Below are 18986 nucleotides of genomic sequence, written 5' to 3' on the forward strand. Positions count from 1 at the left end.
AAAAACTCTTTTTCCTGTTTGCAAATATATGTCTCCCTATTACTTGCTAGACTTACAATTTCCACTGACAATAAAAAGAGGATGGCATAACATAAGCACAAATTCTGCCCAACAGAAAAACATTTAGACTATTTTATACCAAGGTTAGAGGTGTCATTGTTAAAGACGGAAGAAGCAGTATTCAAGAAGTTACTCCAACCAAAACATTAACCAAAAAAAAAAATAATAACAGCTAACTTTACAGGTATCAAAATTAATGTTTAAAAGATCAGCTTAACTAAGGTTCACGCTTCACAGTTTGGCTAATGTTGTGTAGCTCCTGAAGAAGATGAAAAGAAAAATAAATGAATAGATTGCATAATGAAATTCAACCTCTGTTTTGAGCCAAAAAATAAAAATAAAAAATAAAAAATCCAAATCTGTTAATATCCACAAACTAATTTACCTTCAAAGAGTCCCAAGACCTTTCTAGGTCATTCACCGTCTTCTCGGCCCCTTCATTGTTAATGATGGTCTTCTTGGCACGAACAAGAGCTTCTTTTGAAATGGAAGCTTCACTTGCCAAATCCTCGGCTTTCTTCATAAGCCGCGCCTTTTTTTTCCTTCCTTTCGTTGATTTGTTTCTCCAGCCGATCTATTTCTTGACTAATGGCTTGGGTTTCATTCCTCACGGGCATATATTTGGAAACCAATCGCTCCAGATTGGTCTCAAGCTCTTTCACAGTGTGTTCATTCTCATTGGCCTTGATAAGGTCTCGATGTGAGGCTTCATAAGTCTCGATACTTTGGTCAAAGCCATCTACAAACTTGGACACCAAGTCAACCATCATCGCAGGAAATGAATTAGAAGAGAGGATAAGAGCGAGTGAACACTTGAGCTCGGGAGCTTTCCCTGACTGGATGATGGAATTAAGATCCATATTCATGCACCGCCTCAACACTTCCTTTGCCTCTGCAATCTCTGCAGTGCCAAAGATGTGGGGATTCTTTTCCTTCAATGTTTTCACTTCCAGGAGATTATGTATATCAGCAAACACGCCGTCGAGTTTGGAAAACTCTTTCTGAACAATGTATATTTTAGAAATAACTAGTCAAAACAAAAACAAGAAGTTGAGTACGCAGAGTTCATAAGTTTTTTGCTCACTGACCATTCATGTAAACATTAACCACGTACTACAAACTACAAACTAACCTTTTTGTTTTTGTCTTCTGCACCAGATTTGTTCTGTTTTTTTTTTCATGCAGGTTTTGTTTATAAAACCATAATCAGCAGTATCAATGTCATATTAAGAATGAGTCAAAATCACATTAGTGGAGAATAAACAGATTGATGATGTCCCCATCTTAGTCATTAAATGAAGAAAACCTAATAAAGCGGTGTATTTGATGATGTTGAGAGGCGATTTCGTACCTGATTGACTGTGTATGACCTTTTAGGTGCATTATCAGTGTGTTCTAGTCCAAGATACTGTTCCCATGCGCCATAAACATCCCTGCTCTGAAATCATATAAACAAATTAACTCAGTGTGTGTGAGTCTGTGTATACACAGAGAGAGAGAGTACCTGGAACCGACTAGCCACAATGTCATCATCCTGTAGGTATTTAGGACAACCGAGTGAAAAATATGAAAACTTCCACTGAAAAAGAAAACAGCAGAAGAAAGATAACTGAGTTTGTAACAGAAAACAGGACAAAAAACTCTCTCAATCATATTGGAAGGAAAAAAATGGTCAGATGAAAATTTGTGAAACTGAGAACACGATACCTTTGCATACTCTTCATCGGGAATCTGTAGTTTTTTCTGTATTCTCGCTTTAACTTCAGCTAAAATCTCATCCTCACGAATTACCAAGAAAAATGGCTCCCCGAAATTTTTAACTCGCTGCACAGTTAAAATAAAAATGAAGAATTATAAAAACATATATATGACATGCGTTTCAAATACCCGTGGTGAGAGAAAATAGTAGAATTATTAAATCACCTGATTCTGAGCTGCGTCTCTCAAAAAATGATAAACATGAATCAAACGATCTTGAGGACCAAAGTTCTTCTCCTCTTCAGGGATCTGTCGAACAAAGTATAATAATTCGAAATTGAAGTTTAAATGAAAAAAAAAAAACAAAAAACAAAAAAAGACCTCACGCAAAGTTATGCAATAAAGTGAACTGGTAATCTAAATAGAAAATCAAACAAATCAAAAATGAACATCTTGATCAAAAATATTTTCACATTCAAAGAAGAAATTCAAATAGAAGAAGCTGATAAAAAAAACTCAATCATGATACACATAATAGGTAGAGAAGAAAAGTAACCTCTTCCGCTCTCAATGTCAAGTACTGGTCATTAATGTTCTCAATTTTTTCATTCACGGAAAAATCTGCAGCAAAACAAACAGAAAATAATCAATCTAATTTTTTCTTAAAAAAAATAAAATAAAATAAAAAAATTCATGAAGAGCTAAAGGCGTCTAACTATAAGAACGCCTAGATCAAAAGCATATCTAAGCTCTGATTACTTTTGTTTAATATCTCAAAATAAATAAATAAATATTGATAAATTCAAAATAAATAAATATTGATAAATTCATCAGAAAAAATTAAAAATAAATGAATCGTCCTTCATAAAGCACCAGCGCTCCTGAATTAGAGTCTTACGCCGAACTTTATTATTAAATACCTTATAGATCTTGTGGCAGAAAACTTCGAGCAATCTAATTTCGGCATCAGGGTGAGATAATTCAACCTGTTTCAAAATAATAGAATTCTCTTATTCCGTGTTGCAGAAGAATCCCCAGAAGTACATTACTAGAAATAAAACAGAAAATAAAAAGGGATGTAATGCTGTGTAATCAAGTTTTGAACTTTTTTATAACCTGTAATATGTAACTATTCACAAACAAAAGTTTAAAGACATGGAAAACCTATTTTCCTGTTGAAGTACCACTCTTCATTTTAGTTACCTTCGTTTTAAGTTCATTAATCACGTCCCCTACAGTACTCTGCTTTGCCAATCTAACAGTGTGGATCACAACCTGAGAATGTAAGAGGAAGGAAAATGATGAACTAAAAATATAAAAACTGAATGGCATGCGAAAGTAACATGTTCTGATGACTTTCAAAGTCTTTAATCCTTGCAGCTCCGGAAGAGAGATATCCAGTATTTCATAATAGAGGATATCAGAAGTCTAAAAAGACAGATACAATTTTGGAAGCATCAGGACATTGATGATTAAAGAAGAACACCATTAGACATGAAAAAGTGAAGCAAATTGTGTTGGATATGTTATACGAGGGTAAAACGACCAGGTTGTAGTGCACGAGCATGTCAGATAAACGATCTACTCCTCGGTACTTGATAGGTTGAAGTTTGGGCTGCTGACAGTAACAGCTATGAGACGTAAGCCTGATTTTTGAGGCATCATCCAACCCAAGATGCTGCGCTACTTTCTCGACAACATCATCATAGGTATGAAGCTTTGACCTGACCCGAGAAAAACACACGTCAAGTGATTAATCAGGTGATACAATCAAATTTAAGCACCCACTAAAACTATTAAATAATTATGTTTATCTGAAACTTACAGCTCAAGAAGGAATTCATCCTCCTTCGGTTTCTCCAAAGATCGAAAGCGGACAACCTAAGGAATATAAGTAGTTAGTTTTTTAGAAGCGAACAAAGAAAACGTACAACATTGATAAAGAATCAACTGATACTAGGAATGAGAGACGCGTCGCGTACCTGGCGATTACGAACATACTCCAAGAATGAAGGAACATCTGGATAGCGACACTGCTCGCTTCCCACATTGGACTTCTGGAAGCAAATGATGTCCCTGTCTCGAAGCTAGAGGATAAAATGCATCAGTTACGCATTAAATAAGCACGAAATGTATCAGAAGTCCCGCCTTCCTCTCCAATCAAACTCAATCGAAAAGTTGATAAGCAAAGGGGTACAAAGAAATATGGAAATAATTACTGCAAGTACCCTACCTGACTAGCACGAAATGTTGTCTTCTTATCAATGTGCTCGCACATCACATTTGGCTCAAATTGTATTTCCTGTTCAGCAAAATGATAAATAATTATTGAAACACGCAGATAACTAAGGATCAGTACTTGCTAAAAAAACATTAGTAGTGAGAGAAAGATCAAGATTACAGTAAAAGACTAATGAGGTTCAGAATTACCTCATAAAGATCAATTTCTTCATCAGAACTAAAGCCAGCCATTTCATTTAACTTTGTCAATATCTCAGAAGGCTTTCCAGATCCCTTCACAAATAGCCTCCCGATGTATCTGATACGTAGAAAAATAGTCAGTATAGAGAGAGAGAGAGAGAGAGAGAGAGAGAGAGAGAGAGAGATCACCTCATTTCCTCTTTTGTAGGATCGTAAAGTTCGAAAAATAGAAGAATCTCCTCTTTTGTCTTTTCTGGAGGAGCAATTGGCTTCATATCCTGAAGAAAAGACAATTGGAAACAGTGAACTTTGTGAATCCATCAAATAATTTTATCATGATAAGTCTCTCCGACTCAAAGAATCAGCTGATAAACTGTAAGAATCAAAGAGAAAACATTACCGGACCAAGTTCTGTTTCCAAAAACAGCTTAAGCTCCGCATTATTTGTCTTATTGGAAACTTCTCTTAATTGCCCAACCTAACAATCAGATCCTTGTCACACATATGAGTAGAAAGCATAAACTAATTAGTGCAAGAACGAGAAGAAAGTAGACATCAGAACAGAAAAACTAGTAGGACTCCTATGATTTCCAGGTTTTTGTAGAAATCCCATAATGCTATTAGTAAATTTTATTCCTCCCAAAGAAGCCTCTTAGAATGGACAATACAACTTGGGGATCAATTGATCCCCTGGGAAACAAAAAACATTTTTTTTCCTGGATTGTGGATGAAATAAAAATAAAATGAGAGAGAATTAAGAGGTCATACAGATTTTGCTTCCTCCACATCAGTCAGTAGTCTAACTGGCCTATATGTTTTAGTTTCACCCTTTGCACACAACCAGAACCTTTGAAATCGCACTGGTATGCCCAACTCTTTAGCAACTTCTTCCTGCACCAAAACTTATTCATTATGCACATATTCTCACTCAAGACTTAAAAAAAATATATATATTCTTTGAGTAATACAAACAAATTTAGGAAATATGTATTTTCTATTATAAAATTTCAGATAAAGAGTGCAGAGAACTGAAGAACAAAGTACCTTGAAAATGTTGAAGGGCGTTTGTTTATGGATGCGGAAACTACGAACTATGTCATGATTAACAAGATCGAGGTATATATCTTTCCCTATCTGTTCACGTAGGTCTTCATTACGCGCAACCTGCATATTTCAACATTTAAAAAAAAAAAAAAAAAAGAACTATTTTTCTAATTGATTTCTAACGAAGAGGTCAAGATTTTCCAAAATAATGACCTTTATGATGGTGTACAGATGTGCCTCAGCCTTTTCCTTTCCCTTTCGCTCATTCTCTTCTCTTTTTTTCTTCAAACTCGAATACGATTTGAAGCCTGCAAGAGAAGACACTATATAATACTGGCCTGACCATATCTAGACCCAAAAAAACGGTTTCTTAGAGGAGAAACATACATATACATGCATACATTCGAGAAAAAATATATATATATTATTTTCCGGAAACACGTTCAAAGAAGAAAAAAATTGTTACCAAAATTATGAAAACAATATATATACGAATGAGTAATTTAATTTAAATCTACCTTCCATTATGAGTTAGTATAATTATATGAGATATTTCAATTGCTTCGGTAAGTAAAGACGTTTCTCCGACCTGAGTTCACAGAAGAGTATATTAAGTGTTTTACTAAAACGAACGGTTCGTACGGTGTCTAGTTCTTATAATGGGGAGACTAAACGTCAACCAACGAAGAAAGGATGAAAAATGTAAAGGGATTTCCAATATTATTATCTTTTTTACATCCCGAAGTAATGTAGTGCAACAGAACTTAGTTAAGACTCAAGATACTAGCATTTCGCGTAGCTTTGTTTTACAAAAAAAATAGGGTAATTAAGCTAAGTAACCTCCTGAAAATAGCCAATTTATTTTTAGCCAACGTTCTGTAAATAAGTTGTAAATAGCCAGTGTCATTTATTAACAGTTAAATTTGGACGGGATTGCCCTTTCTTATTCACGCCCATTATTTTCAGCGAAATAATTAAAATGAAAAGAAAAAATTCGACCATAACTACCTTGCAAAAATCAAGGGAGCATTTAAAACTCCATAAATGCATTAACAAACGAATTTAAACATCCAAACCACATATTTGGACGTTATTTTTACTGCTCTTCAGAAAAAAAAAAAAAAAAAAAGAAAAAAAAAAAAAAAAAGAGAGATTTGTTGCAGCGATTTCTGCAGATCTCGAAGACGTCGAGTCGCGCCTGAGAAGGAGATCCTCAACCGGGTCAAGATGCAGTGGCTGGCGACGCACGCGAGGGAAGCCGCGACCGACGACGGCGGATCGAGATCGAGTCGCGTCGGACCATCGGAGAGCGCGCGCGAAGGAGATCGCGACCGGCGATGGCTGGGGATCGCAGATCCGAGCGTCCAGGAGCGTTGTTGAGCAACCACGAGCCGATCCAAGATCCAAGCCGCGAGCGACGCGCGAAGGAGATCGCGACCGGCGACGGCTGTGAAGCGCATATCCGAGCGTCCACGAGCGTTGTTGAGCGACCACGAGCCGATCCAAGATCCAAGCCGCGAACGAGTCACCATCGCCGGTCCATTTTGATGGCGGTCACGTCACCATCACTGCCGGTGACCTCCGAGGTCCGCGTAGGAAGAGACAGACATGATTAAATAAGAAGAACAGTTTTTTTTTTTTTCGGTTGCTGTTCATAGAAAACATATTTACAGTATATTCGTGTAAATAAGAAGCATATTTACAGTATATTCATTGTAAAAACAAAGCATATTTACAGTATATTCGTGTAAATAAGAAGCTTATTTACAGTATATTTACAGTATATTTGAACTGAAATAAAAATTCTGGAAATATTTTGAGCACGAAAATTCTGGAAAATATGAATATTGAACTGCATCCACTTCTTCAATAATTTCGCCATTTTTGAATATTGAATAATTAAAACTTGCCGAAATTTTTTTCAAAATTCAAACAAAAATACTTCCTAAAAACTTGCCGAAATTTTGAAATATTGAATAATTAAACCTTGCTGAAATTAAAACTTGCCATTTTGAATATTGAATAATTAAAACTTGCCGAATTATTTTCAAAATTCAAACAAAAAAATTGCCTACAAAAAAAACTTCCAAAATCGGTCAAACAAGGGCAAATAAGTAAAAAAAACCTTATTAAATGAGCTGCCACGTCATCATCTAGGCTATTTACGGATTATTAACAAAACGTTGGCCAATTTTAAATTGCTAGACATTGAGTGGCTTACGCAGCCAATTATTTGAAAAAAAATATTTTTAGATTCAGTTTTTGAAGAAAAAAAACTGTTTTTTTTAACTGATAGATGTTTGTTAAACTTTATAAAACAGTTGTTGTTGGTAACAAAACTAATTTAGCGTTTGATTAAATAAATATATTATAATAAAAATACTAAAATAAATATGTTCTTTAAAAAAAACAACAAACAAACTCTCTTTTGTCTCATGTACGAGAATATTAGAGTAATTTGTATAGTAAACTTAAAAATATTTTTTCCAAAAGCTAGGAATTCTAGCTTTTTCAACTCATGTACAAAATCTAAAATCGCTTTTAAAGTTTTTTGTAAAAACAGTTTTACCAAACACCAGATAAACAGTTTAGTTTATTCTAAAAACAAAAATAGGACTTTTTAATCTCAACTAAACACCGCCATTATTTTTGGGAAATTGTCTATTCTAGACTAAAAAATGGACTTTTCGGTTTTGCTAAAAACGTCTACAAAAGACTAAAATTGAAAAATATCACTTGTAGCATTTGTGTTATATCAGAATGGTGCGTTTATATCGTGTGTTTTGAAATGTCATATTTATACTTTCAGATTTATGTTAATAACATATATATCCCTTCAAATTCATAAATGAGGCAAATACATCCTTTTGTTGATTTTTGACTAAATATATTTGTTCAATTTCTTTTAACCTCGTCCATTTATTTTATTTTTTAGTTTTAATTATAAAAAAACATGAATTCTCTATCTCTTATAAATCACCACCCTCTTCACCAGCTCCAGAAACGCTAATAACAACGCCAATAACAAGTAATTTTCAAGTTCAATAATGAGGATCTATTAGCAACAACCAAAAAAACAATAAAAATTATGAGGATGGTGACCTGGGGAGACAGGCTAAAGAGGGAGAGTTGGAATTAGGGGTACGAGGATGGTAACGTGGGGAGGAAGAGAATTCATGTTTTTTTTAAATTAAAATTAAATGAAAAAAATGGATGAGGGTAAATCGGGTTTTAACAAATATATTTAGTCTAAAGTCAACAAAATGGATATATTTACTTCATTAATCGTTTTTGAAGGGATAAATATGTTATTAACACATATCTGAAAGTATAAATCTAACATTTTCAAAAACATAGGGTATGAGTGCAGCATTTCGATAAAACACACGGGATACAAGTGATATTTTCCCGACTAAAATAAAGAGAATAGTATTTTTTTTTTTTCTTTTACCCTTATTTTGAATTATGTAATGACCATTTTAAACTAATTTTTTCTCTATTAATTTTAATACTATATTTTAATAAGGAGTAATGACCATTTTAGCTCGATTTTTCCTTTTTTATTTTAATAAAATAAATTGTAATAAACTAAAATAAAATGAAGAGAGAGAGAGAGAGAGAGAGAGAGGGAGAATGAAAGAGACAAACCCAAATTTTAAAGTCTATAGCTCTTGATTTCAACATCCGTTTTTGATAATTTTGCTATCAACGCGAAGTCTCAGAGACTACTTTCTTGTAAGACCGGTCTTGACCATGTTTTCTTTTAACTCTAAATTTTGTGACAATATGTCACGAAACTATAAATTCGTGAAGACATTGTCACAAAATTTTGAATTTATGGAAATTTCGTTCACAATCACTTAGTTCATTGAAAAATAGTGGTTTCCAACCTAATGTCAGCCGGTTGATACTTGAAAAAAAAAAAAAAAAAAAAAAAAAAAAAAAAAAACCACATAAGGCGTGAACACATTTGGATCACGAGATGATGACATGTTTTATTTTGTAAATTTGAAAATTATCATAGATTGTGTACATGTCCCTTAAATATTTCATTTTCATAAAATTTTAAAGAATAACATTAGTAACGTGTCCCTTAAATATATCATTTTCGTAAAATTTTAAAGAATAATATGAGTAAGGAAGTGTATTTCAAAAAAAATAATACAAGTTATTATCTTATGATCTCATATAAAGTTGACATCCATGGTTCTTACATGTTTTTTTTTTCTTAATTCCAACCTCCACTCAACACCGGGCTGAAAACCACTATTTGTGAAATAATCAAGCGATTCGGGGCGAATTTACCAAACAAAAAAAAATATTTGTGATGATGTTGTCACGAAATTGTTATGTTTATGAGGAAATGGTCTCTATTTCGTGACCATGTTGTCATGAAAATCCAAAAATTTATGATCTTGTCGTCACGAAATCTCAAAATTTTGCAACAGCAAAGTCATGAAACATACCATTTTGGTGACGATATTGTCACAAAATTTTGAATTACTTGAGAAATTCGTCCAGAAACAATTGATTCGTTGAAAAATAGTGGATTTTAACCTAGTGTCAATCGGTGGATACCTAAAAACAAAAAAACACTAACAAAAAAAAAAATTAAGACCACATAAGACATAAACACATTTGGATCATGAGATGATGACATGAATTATTATGTAAATTTAAAAATTAACATAGTAAGCTTACGTGTCCATTAAAATATATCATTTTCTTGAATTTTTAAAGATTAACATAAGTAAGGAAGTATATTTCAACATAATATTATGTCATTATTTCATGATCTCATGAAGGGTGACATGACATTCATGATTCTTATTGATGTCGGATTCGGTCCCTCGATAATCACGAGAACTATATATTTTATTAAGTGTTTCGATTTTATTTATATTTATGTTGATCTAAAAAATTCGACGTATAAAAATTGAATAAAGCTAATGGTAACAAAATAATAAAGAAGAAAACGAACATAAATAAATAACGAATCAAAAAGGATGTTTATATTCAAGACTGATCAATCGAGTACAACTAGGGTCGAGCTCGGCTCATTGAAAGTGGACGTGCTCAACTAAGATTTTGAGAACAAACTTGAAGATAATAGCGATATTGAAAATGATAACGGATGATATTCTCAGGTAACTTAGTCTATTTATAGTTGAGGTTGAATCATCTCGATTGTCCATCTGAAGGACACATGGTCGCGCTGGAGGTGGTCAAGGGGCTTATTTGCCTGCTGACATGAGCTGGCGAGGGCGAAATAGTCGGATGAAGATCACTTCTTCTACACTGACGACATGGACATTAGGACCCATTCCTGAAGGAAAGATGAGATCGATTGGGCGAGCTGGACCTTAGCTTTGTGAAGGAATCAACTCATTCGGACGAGTTATGCCTAGGCTAACGTGAACTCAAACACGCATTTGGGCTTGGGTCCAACTGAATATTTTCAATGTGGAGATCAGATCCTACACCCACAATTAGTCCCTTTGTATATTTAATAGGTATTTATTAAATAAACTAAAAGACAATTTTTTGAAAACTCGAAAATAATCCCGGTAATTTTTGTTTTTAAAATTGAATTTTTAATTTAACTCAAGCACTCGAGTACTCCTGAACACGTGCATTGTCAGCTAGATAGGTACAAGCACCAAGATTGATGCTGCTTGATATTCTTTATCAAAACCGTTTGAGATTCTTACTTGAGTGGGAATTCTAGACTGGCTGATATGATAAGCTAGCCAATCGACGTCGATAAATAAGAGATAAGTGAAAAGTTATTTTCACTCTTCTATTTATTGCCTTTCGGAAGTAATCAACAAGTCAGTTGTCATTCTTTTTAACTTTTCTTTCATTTCGCTCTCTAGAAATTTCCTCTCTAAGATCTTTGAATTTTGTTGAGTTCATCCCCTGAAATAAGGTTTTCTTGAGTTTGCTACCAAGAAACTTTGAATTTCTATCAATTCGGCCCAATTTAGTCTTAAATTTATGAGTTCGGTATAGGTCTTGCTCATAATCCTTCAGATCGACCCAAGTTTAGCTATAAATTTTTTAGTTCGAACCAGGTTATTTCTAGGTCAATTTTTTAGAATTTCGCAGCCTATAGCGTGTTTAGTCATGGATAGCTCACACAAACCTAGTTCGTCTTTTGAAAAAATTTGATAAGGTTGCTAGAGTCTTTGATCTCATTCACCCGTTACAACATGTTGGTGATTATTGTACCTTGATAACCATATTAAGTGCGGAAAAAATTAATTACACTAACAAAAACTAATTAATATTATGATTAGCTAACAAGATCTAGATGTACTTATTAATTATTCATGAAAGTAACGTCAAGCAACCAATAAGAGTTAGGTTCAGAAATTCAGTAATACTTACATGTTTTGGATCAACTACTGAATCTTCACGCTTTGACTCATCCGTCTTCAGTCTTAAAAGACTATCTTCAATCTTTTAGCTCCTTCTTCAAGCTTTAGCTCCTCGATGCTCTGAATTCGTCAGTGATGACACCGTTATCTTCCGAAACGTAATCTCCGAGACGAATAAGAAAGATGAGTGGACACAATCTTTAACTCACTATGATCTACAACGAGGTGTTTAGATCGCACCATGTTTATGGGATTGAAATCACAGACTTCCAAGAAGGGGAGAGGGAGAGTCGGCCGAGAGAGAGAGAGAGAGAGAGAGAGAGAGAGAGAGAGAGAGAGAGAGAGAGATAGTCTTCTCTTGGTCAAAATTTCTAACGCACAGAAGTGTGTTTGTTGCCTTCTCATGAACCCCTATTTATAGTAGTGGAAATGATATATTCTTGGTAGTTTCCAAAATATATTATTTTCTTTTATTGTGTTCACACTAGTGAATCAAAGCTTGGCCCTTAGACCTCATCTCATGAATCCTATTTTCTCTCTTAGCCATCAGATCAACATCTATGATATTTTATTTCCTGTTTAAATAGAGAATATTTATTAATGAGAGAATAAAGGAAATATCTTATTTCTTTTAAATATTATTCCCCTATTAATATTCATGAGAGATAATAAATGACAATATCTTATTTCTTTTTAAATATTATTCTCTCCTAATATTCATGAGAGAGAATAAATGACAATATATTATTTCATTTTAAATATTATTCTCTCCTAATATTCATGAGGGATAATAAAAGGCAATATCTTATTTCTTTTTAAATGTTTTTCTCTCTCATTTATTTAAACAACTAAAGAAAAAATATTGGTAAGTACAAATAATGGCATGGACGAATTTCTACCTCTCGGCCAAGGAGGATTTGCGTAAATCATGCCAAAATCTCCTAAAATTCGTGTACCTCATTTTGTGCAAGGCCCAATTGCTTAAAATCTGATTAATTATTTATTTACTTGGTCCAACAATAAACAAATAAATAATTGATTAATTATTTACTTGATCAAACAATAAATAATTAATACTACCATAAATAATTATTTAATTATGCAAATACCCATATTTAAGAATTGATGATGTCAATCACAATTACAGCTAGTGAGATTAAAATAATGAAGACATTATTATTCGAAAGTTCTTATCTGCCTTTATCAGAGTCGAATCGGGGACTATGGACCTAGTATTAGAAGCTTAACAAATCCGATGAAAAAACGAAAAAGTCATTTCTCTTTTCTACATCGATTTGTTTAATCTTGGTCAGACTCCACCTTCCACGCCAAGGCTGAATCCTCCTTGGTACTAAAATTATATTTACTCATCGTGACGAGTGTCCACTGATATAGTCAGTTTGTGATCAAGATCCTCAGGTTCAACCCGTGTCGAGAAAATAATATATGCTCAGAAAACTCTAATTAAAGCAAATATTACAGAAGTCGATGAAATTAAAAATTATATTAATTGTCGATATATAACACCTTATGAAGCTATATGGAGACTATATGAATATCCTATACACCATAGAATACCTGCTATTCAAAGGTTATCAATTCATTTACCATGTACATAAAATATTACGTACCATTCCAATCAGAAACTTGAAAATATTTTAAAACAACCTGGGATTCAAAAAACATCTTTAACAGAATGGATGAAAATAAATAAATCTAATGATGAGGCTAGAGAACTTACGTATACAGAATTTCCATCCAAATGAATTTGGAACAAAAAAGATAAAATATGGACTCCAAGACATTCTGGCCATACAATTGGACGAACATATTACGTTTATCCGAATTCAAGAGAATTGTATTATTTAAGATTACTACTAAATCATAAAAAAAAAAGGTGCTACTAGTTTTGAATCGTTACGAACAATTGAAAATATTAAATATCCAACATTTCAATCAATATGCAACACTTTAGGATTATTAGGTGATGATAAAGAATGGGATGATTCAATTTTTGAAGCTACATTTATGTCATCATCAACACAACTAAGACAATTGTTTGTTTTGATTTTATTATTTTGTAATGTAAATGATCCTATCAAGTTGTTTGAAAAGCATTGGAAATTTATGACTGACGATATCATATTTAAAATTCGTAAATTATTCAATAATGATTGTTTTCATATACCTGATCATGAACTATATGATTATGTATTATATGAACTACAAAAGTTATTAAATATGAATTCGTCAAGTTTGCAGAGCTATAATTTACCACTACCAAAACAATCATTACTTGATGATTTGAATAATAAACTTTTAAGAGACGAGTTAAAATACGATACAAATAAATTAAAAGAAGAACATTTAAAATTAGTTGGTTGCTTAAATGAAGAACAAAGAGACATATATAACAAAATTATAGACGCGGTTACAAAGAACAATCACAAATTATTTTTTATTAGTAGTCATGGAGGAACTGGGAAAACGTATCTATGGAATACTATAATCAGTAAACTAAGATCAAATAATGAAGTTGTTTTAGCTGTTGCATCATCTGGAATAACATCTTTATTATTACCAAATGGGAGGACAACACATTCTAGATTCAAAATACCTTTATCAGTTGATAAATTCTCTGCATGTTACATTAAAAAACAAACACAATTAGAAAAATTAATTGAAAAAACATCTCTTATTTTATGGGAGGAAGCACCAATGAATAACAAATATTGTTTTGAAGCCCTTGACAAGTCATTACAAGATTTGAGAAATAGTTACGATACACCATTTGGAAGAATGACTATAGTATTAGGTGATGATTTTCGTCAAATATTACCTATTATAACAACAGGATCTAAAGAACATATAATTGATGCAACATTAACCAATTCTTATTTGTGGAAATATTTTAATATTTTAACTCTTAACAAAAAATATGAGACTTAATCAACATAATATATCGTCAAAAGAGAAAGAGGAAATTACTGAATTTTCTACGTGGATTTTAAACATTGGTAACGGTACTGTAGATGGAATAAAAGAATTAGAAAATGAAGATGCGACATGGATAAATATACCTGAAAAATATATATTACATTATGATTTAAACCCAATTGAAACCATTTTCCATTCAATATATACTGATTTCTTTACTAATTTTAATAATATTGAATATTTAAAACAACGGACAATTGTAGCCCCACGAAATAAAACCGTAGATGAAGTAAATCAGTACATTTTATCAATACTACCAACTGATTCTAAGACGTATTATAGCTGCGACACAATTTCACCATCACACATGGAAACGTAGATGAACTAAATCTTTTCTATCCTGAGGAATTTTTAAATAAATTGAATTTTAATGGACTACGGCCACATGAGTTAACTTTAAAAATAGGAACACCTATTATGTTATTACGGAATTTGAATCAATCTTTAGGATTGTGCAACGGTACAAGATTACTTATCACACAATTAACAAATAGATTAATTGAAGGAAAAATAATTAATTCTAACAATACAAAAGAAAAAGTTTATATTCCTAGAATAGAGATGACTATACATGAATCAAAATGACCTTTTATTTTAAAAAGAAGACAATTTCCAGTTAAAATATCATATGCTATGACTATTAATAAAAGTCAAGGACAATCTCTTGATAAAATTGGTCTGTATATAGAAAATGAAATTTTCAGTCATGATCAGTTATATGTTGCATTATCTAGAGTAAAATCACCACATGGATTATTTATATTTATTCATGAATCCATGAATAAATATCTAAATCATGTAAAAAATATTGTCTACAAAGAAATTCTCCATTGTACAAAATAGGGCAAATACTACAGTTGATTTCTTATGAAATGACATTTATGGCTAATATACTATTATAGGAGTTGACAAATAATGGAAATACTAATTTAAATTCATAGGAGCCTCAGCGATTCAGCACTGGCCACTGGGTTTGCTATGAAAAAGGTCAGGAAAGACGCTACCACCAGTCTGTTAATAAATCATTACTATGTTCAACTTGATGAATAGGTAAGCACATAGAATTTATCTCTGTCAAGTTATATTGTTAGAATCAGTATTCTCATATACCCCTGTAATTGTACAATTTATCCTTTTTTCACGATGTGTATCAACTACTTCATTCTTTTTCCGACTCCATATACTCATTTTCTTTTTCGTACAGTATAAGCGCACTCTTCTTAAATTAGTTTTGCATTATCATCATGTCTGCCTAGCCAAATTTGTATTTAATAGGACTTCTATCATTTGAATTACAAATACGAGGTTGTTATTAATATATATTTTTATATCTAAAAAGGAGTTACAGCTTTTCTTTATTTATTGAAGAATGTTTAAGCACATTACATGTTATGAACGTATTTATCTCATAACATTTTGGATTCAGTTCTTGATTTTTTTTTTCTCGCTTTTTTTCCGTTCACTATTTAACAAAGCTTCGAAATGAAATCATTGCATGTCATAAACCTTATTAAGCAGCGCAATTGTGTTATGATATTATATTTGATATTGTTTTTTTCAGTTGTTGACAAAATGTAAGTTATTAACTTTGATTCTATTATGTACTTAATACTTCTTGAAATTCTTTTTTGCAGACGGTCGAAAGTTGCTCAGCAAAATTCATCATTATGCAAAGTCTTTCTATAGAGTATCTGTGTATATATGTGTGAAGTACCTGGTTATAAATAAAAAAAAGAATAAATTATCTATTTGCCCCTTGTACTTAGACACATAATTGAATACAGTCGTTATACTTTTATTAATTTCTGCAAATTTGCCCTTTGGACTCGGACTTTGAGCCTTTGATATCCTTCTGTCAACTTATGAGTCACGGTTTCGGTTAGTGGTGCACATCTATTGCACGTGATAACGCAAAAAGGGCATTTATATAATGTTGTATACAAAATGTAAATAAAAATCTGATGAATATGTAAATAATTAGAAGAAGAAATCGTTAAAACAAAACTTAAATCCACATTGCACAGTATCAGATCGACATTGCACAATATCAGAAGTTGAAAAAAATCGATTTCAAAAACCCTAGAATGTGGTACTCGACTGAACAAGCTTGGAAGAAAATGGTGAGGGCGAAGGGCAAATCTCCGGTGAAGAAAACACCGCCGAGCTCTGGTCGCGGCAGGAAAAAAAGCACTCCATCTCCGTCGACGTCTCGTCAAACCCCAAATCGTCGACGGAGAGATGAATCCACCTCATCACCAGGGTTGCGAAAACCTTATGGGAGTAGAAATAGAACCCCGATTCAGTGTGGAGCTTATGGTAAGTACAAAATATATATTTTCTTGTATTTATATCTTCGCTTTTTTGGGACCACTTTCTAGTCGACTTAATTTGTCGAATAGTGTGAGAAAACTCTTTTTGTCGACATATTTGTTCTATATGGGGTCCATTTTTTGTGGGTTTGTCTCGTATATTGATAAAGTGTAGGGTACGTGGTTAGAATAAACAATTTAAAGTACATTTGTGGTGTTGGTGGGTGTTATAACGATATGTAACACTGAAATGGTTGGTGTGTTATTTAATGATTTTTTTTTCTTTTGCTGTGTATCTGCTTCTTAGAGGAACTCCTAAACTGCTTCACTATAAATGTATACCATGGAGGTGTAATGTCATTGTCAGATTCTGAAGCCAAGTACGTAGGTGGTTCTGTTGCACACTATGACAACGCTGATTGGGATAGGATTTCTATTATGCAATTGGATAAGATGATAAGAAGGGATTTAGGTTATGCTGATCGTTGTATCTACTACATGAGGTACCCGGGGTGTAGGAAGATGGAGATTGTGTATGATGACGCTATTTTGCTTGAAAACTTATCGGACGCACTGAAAACCAGCTGGGAAGTTGACGTGTATTGTGATCACCCAGTTAATGTTCCCACTGTCATTGACGAAGGTGAAGAGCAGATTCGTATGATCACATTTGGTGATGATGTTCAAGAAGAGATTGATGTTGACGATCACGGCGTGTTCTGTGACGATGAACTTGTACAACAGGACCAAGATGAGATAGTGCAACAAGAAGAAAATGAGGCTGTTGAGACTGAGCCACCACAAGAAGCTGATGAGACTGATGCACCCCAACCACAGCCAGAAGCTGATGAGACTGAGGCACCACAACCACAGCCAGAAGCTGATGAGACTGAGGCATCACAACCACAGCCAGAAGCCGATGAGACTGAGGCACCACAACCACAGCCTTAATACGATGCAGATGAGGATGACGACGACGATGAAGAAGCGGCAACAGACACGGCGGTACCAATTCAACAGGATTTTGGGTTTGAGTTGAGTGAAGACGAAGTTGTTGTGGACGGTGAAGCTGTAGACAATGGTTTGGCAGGGTTAAAAGATAAAAGCAAAAGACCTATGCGCGAAGATGAAGACTTTACTCACGAGGGCATTGAAGACGACATTGATGCTGACTTGCCATTGAATGAGTCTTCATCACAAGAAGAAGCAGCTGATAACGTCAGGAATAGAAGTGTCAAGAAGAAATTGCCGAAGTTCCAAGAGTTCAGGAATGGAACAGATTTCAGGAACGTAACACTGAAGTTGGGGTTAACTTTCCCAAATGCAAGTATTTTCAAGAATGTGATAAGAGAGTACGCAATTCGAGTTGGGAAGAATATATGATTCAAGAAAAATGATCGCGACCGTGTCAGAGCAACGTGCAAGGATCCGAAATGCAAATGGGTTTGCTATGCATCACTGCTTGGAGATACTGGTACGTTCATTATCAAGACATATAACTCTCGCCATACTTGTCCTAGAGTCCCTCGGAACAGGTTTGCAACGCCAGGTTAGCTAAAAAGTATCTCCAGGATTTCAAAGACTGCGAGTCATTGACAGCTGCAGACTTCATGAACCGTGTGCTAAAGGATCACATTCTCGAAGTGAGCAGACAGAAGGCGTATCGAGCCAAAAAGTATGCAACCAAAATCATTGAAGGCTCTTACAAAGAGCCGTATGCTGCATTATGGGACTACGCTGTAGAACTACGACGTTCTAATCCAGGGTCTACAGTTGAGATCCAAACTGAGTTTGGGAGTGATGGAAAACCTGTATTTAAACGGATATATATCTGTTTCCAAGGTTGCAAGGCGGGTTTTGCTCATTGTCGTCCTGTTATTGGTCTTGATGGTTGCCACATAAAAGGGCACCATACTGGTCAACTTTTAGCAGCAATTGGAATTGATGCCAACAATGGGATTTTCCCTATTGCGTATGCTGTAGTTGAATCAGAATGTAAAGACTCTTGGACATGGTTCTTAGAGTTCTTGAGAGAAGATTTGAGCATCAGAAATGGCCACCATTGGACTTTTATTAC

The 18986-nt window shown here is 33.7% G+C and overlaps 1 protein-coding gene and 1 pseudogene across 1 annotated transcript; one reads left to right on the forward strand and one right to left on the reverse strand.

Annotated features, from left to right (window-relative positions):
• Positions 1-554: 554 nt before the first annotated feature.
• LOC149378804 (ubiquitin C-terminal hydrolase 13-like) lies at positions 555-5748 on the reverse strand. Its single transcript, XM_089603870.1, has 20 exons — positions 5742-5748; positions 5437-5531; positions 5224-5343; positions 4948-5070; positions 4580-4657; positions 4369-4457; positions 4189-4297; positions 3992-4060; positions 3741-3845; positions 3584-3639; positions 3305-3482; positions 3115-3186; positions 2962-3033; positions 2657-2744; positions 2315-2379; positions 1984-2067; positions 1768-1884; positions 1565-1639; positions 1412-1498; positions 555-1061 (listed from the first exon to the last, which is right to left on the reverse strand). The coding sequence occupies exons 1-20, from the start codon at positions 5746-5748 to the stop codon at positions 555-557; spliced, it is 2196 nt and encodes a 731-aa protein (XP_089459996.1).
• A 702-nt stretch (positions 5749-6450) lies between these two features.
• Positions 6451-16286, forward strand: LOC149378805 (uncharacterized; annotated as a pseudogene).
• The last annotated feature ends 2700 nt before the right edge of the window (positions 16287-18986 follow it).

The sequence above is a fragment of the Urtica dioica genome, chromosome 12, assembly GCF_054948205.1.
Source record: "Urtica dioica subsp. dioica isolate 48M chromosome 12, U.dioica_male_clone48M_v1_H2, whole genome shotgun sequence".
NCBI classification, from domain to species: domain Eukaryota; kingdom Viridiplantae; phylum Streptophyta; class Magnoliopsida; order Rosales; family Urticaceae; genus Urtica; species Urtica dioica.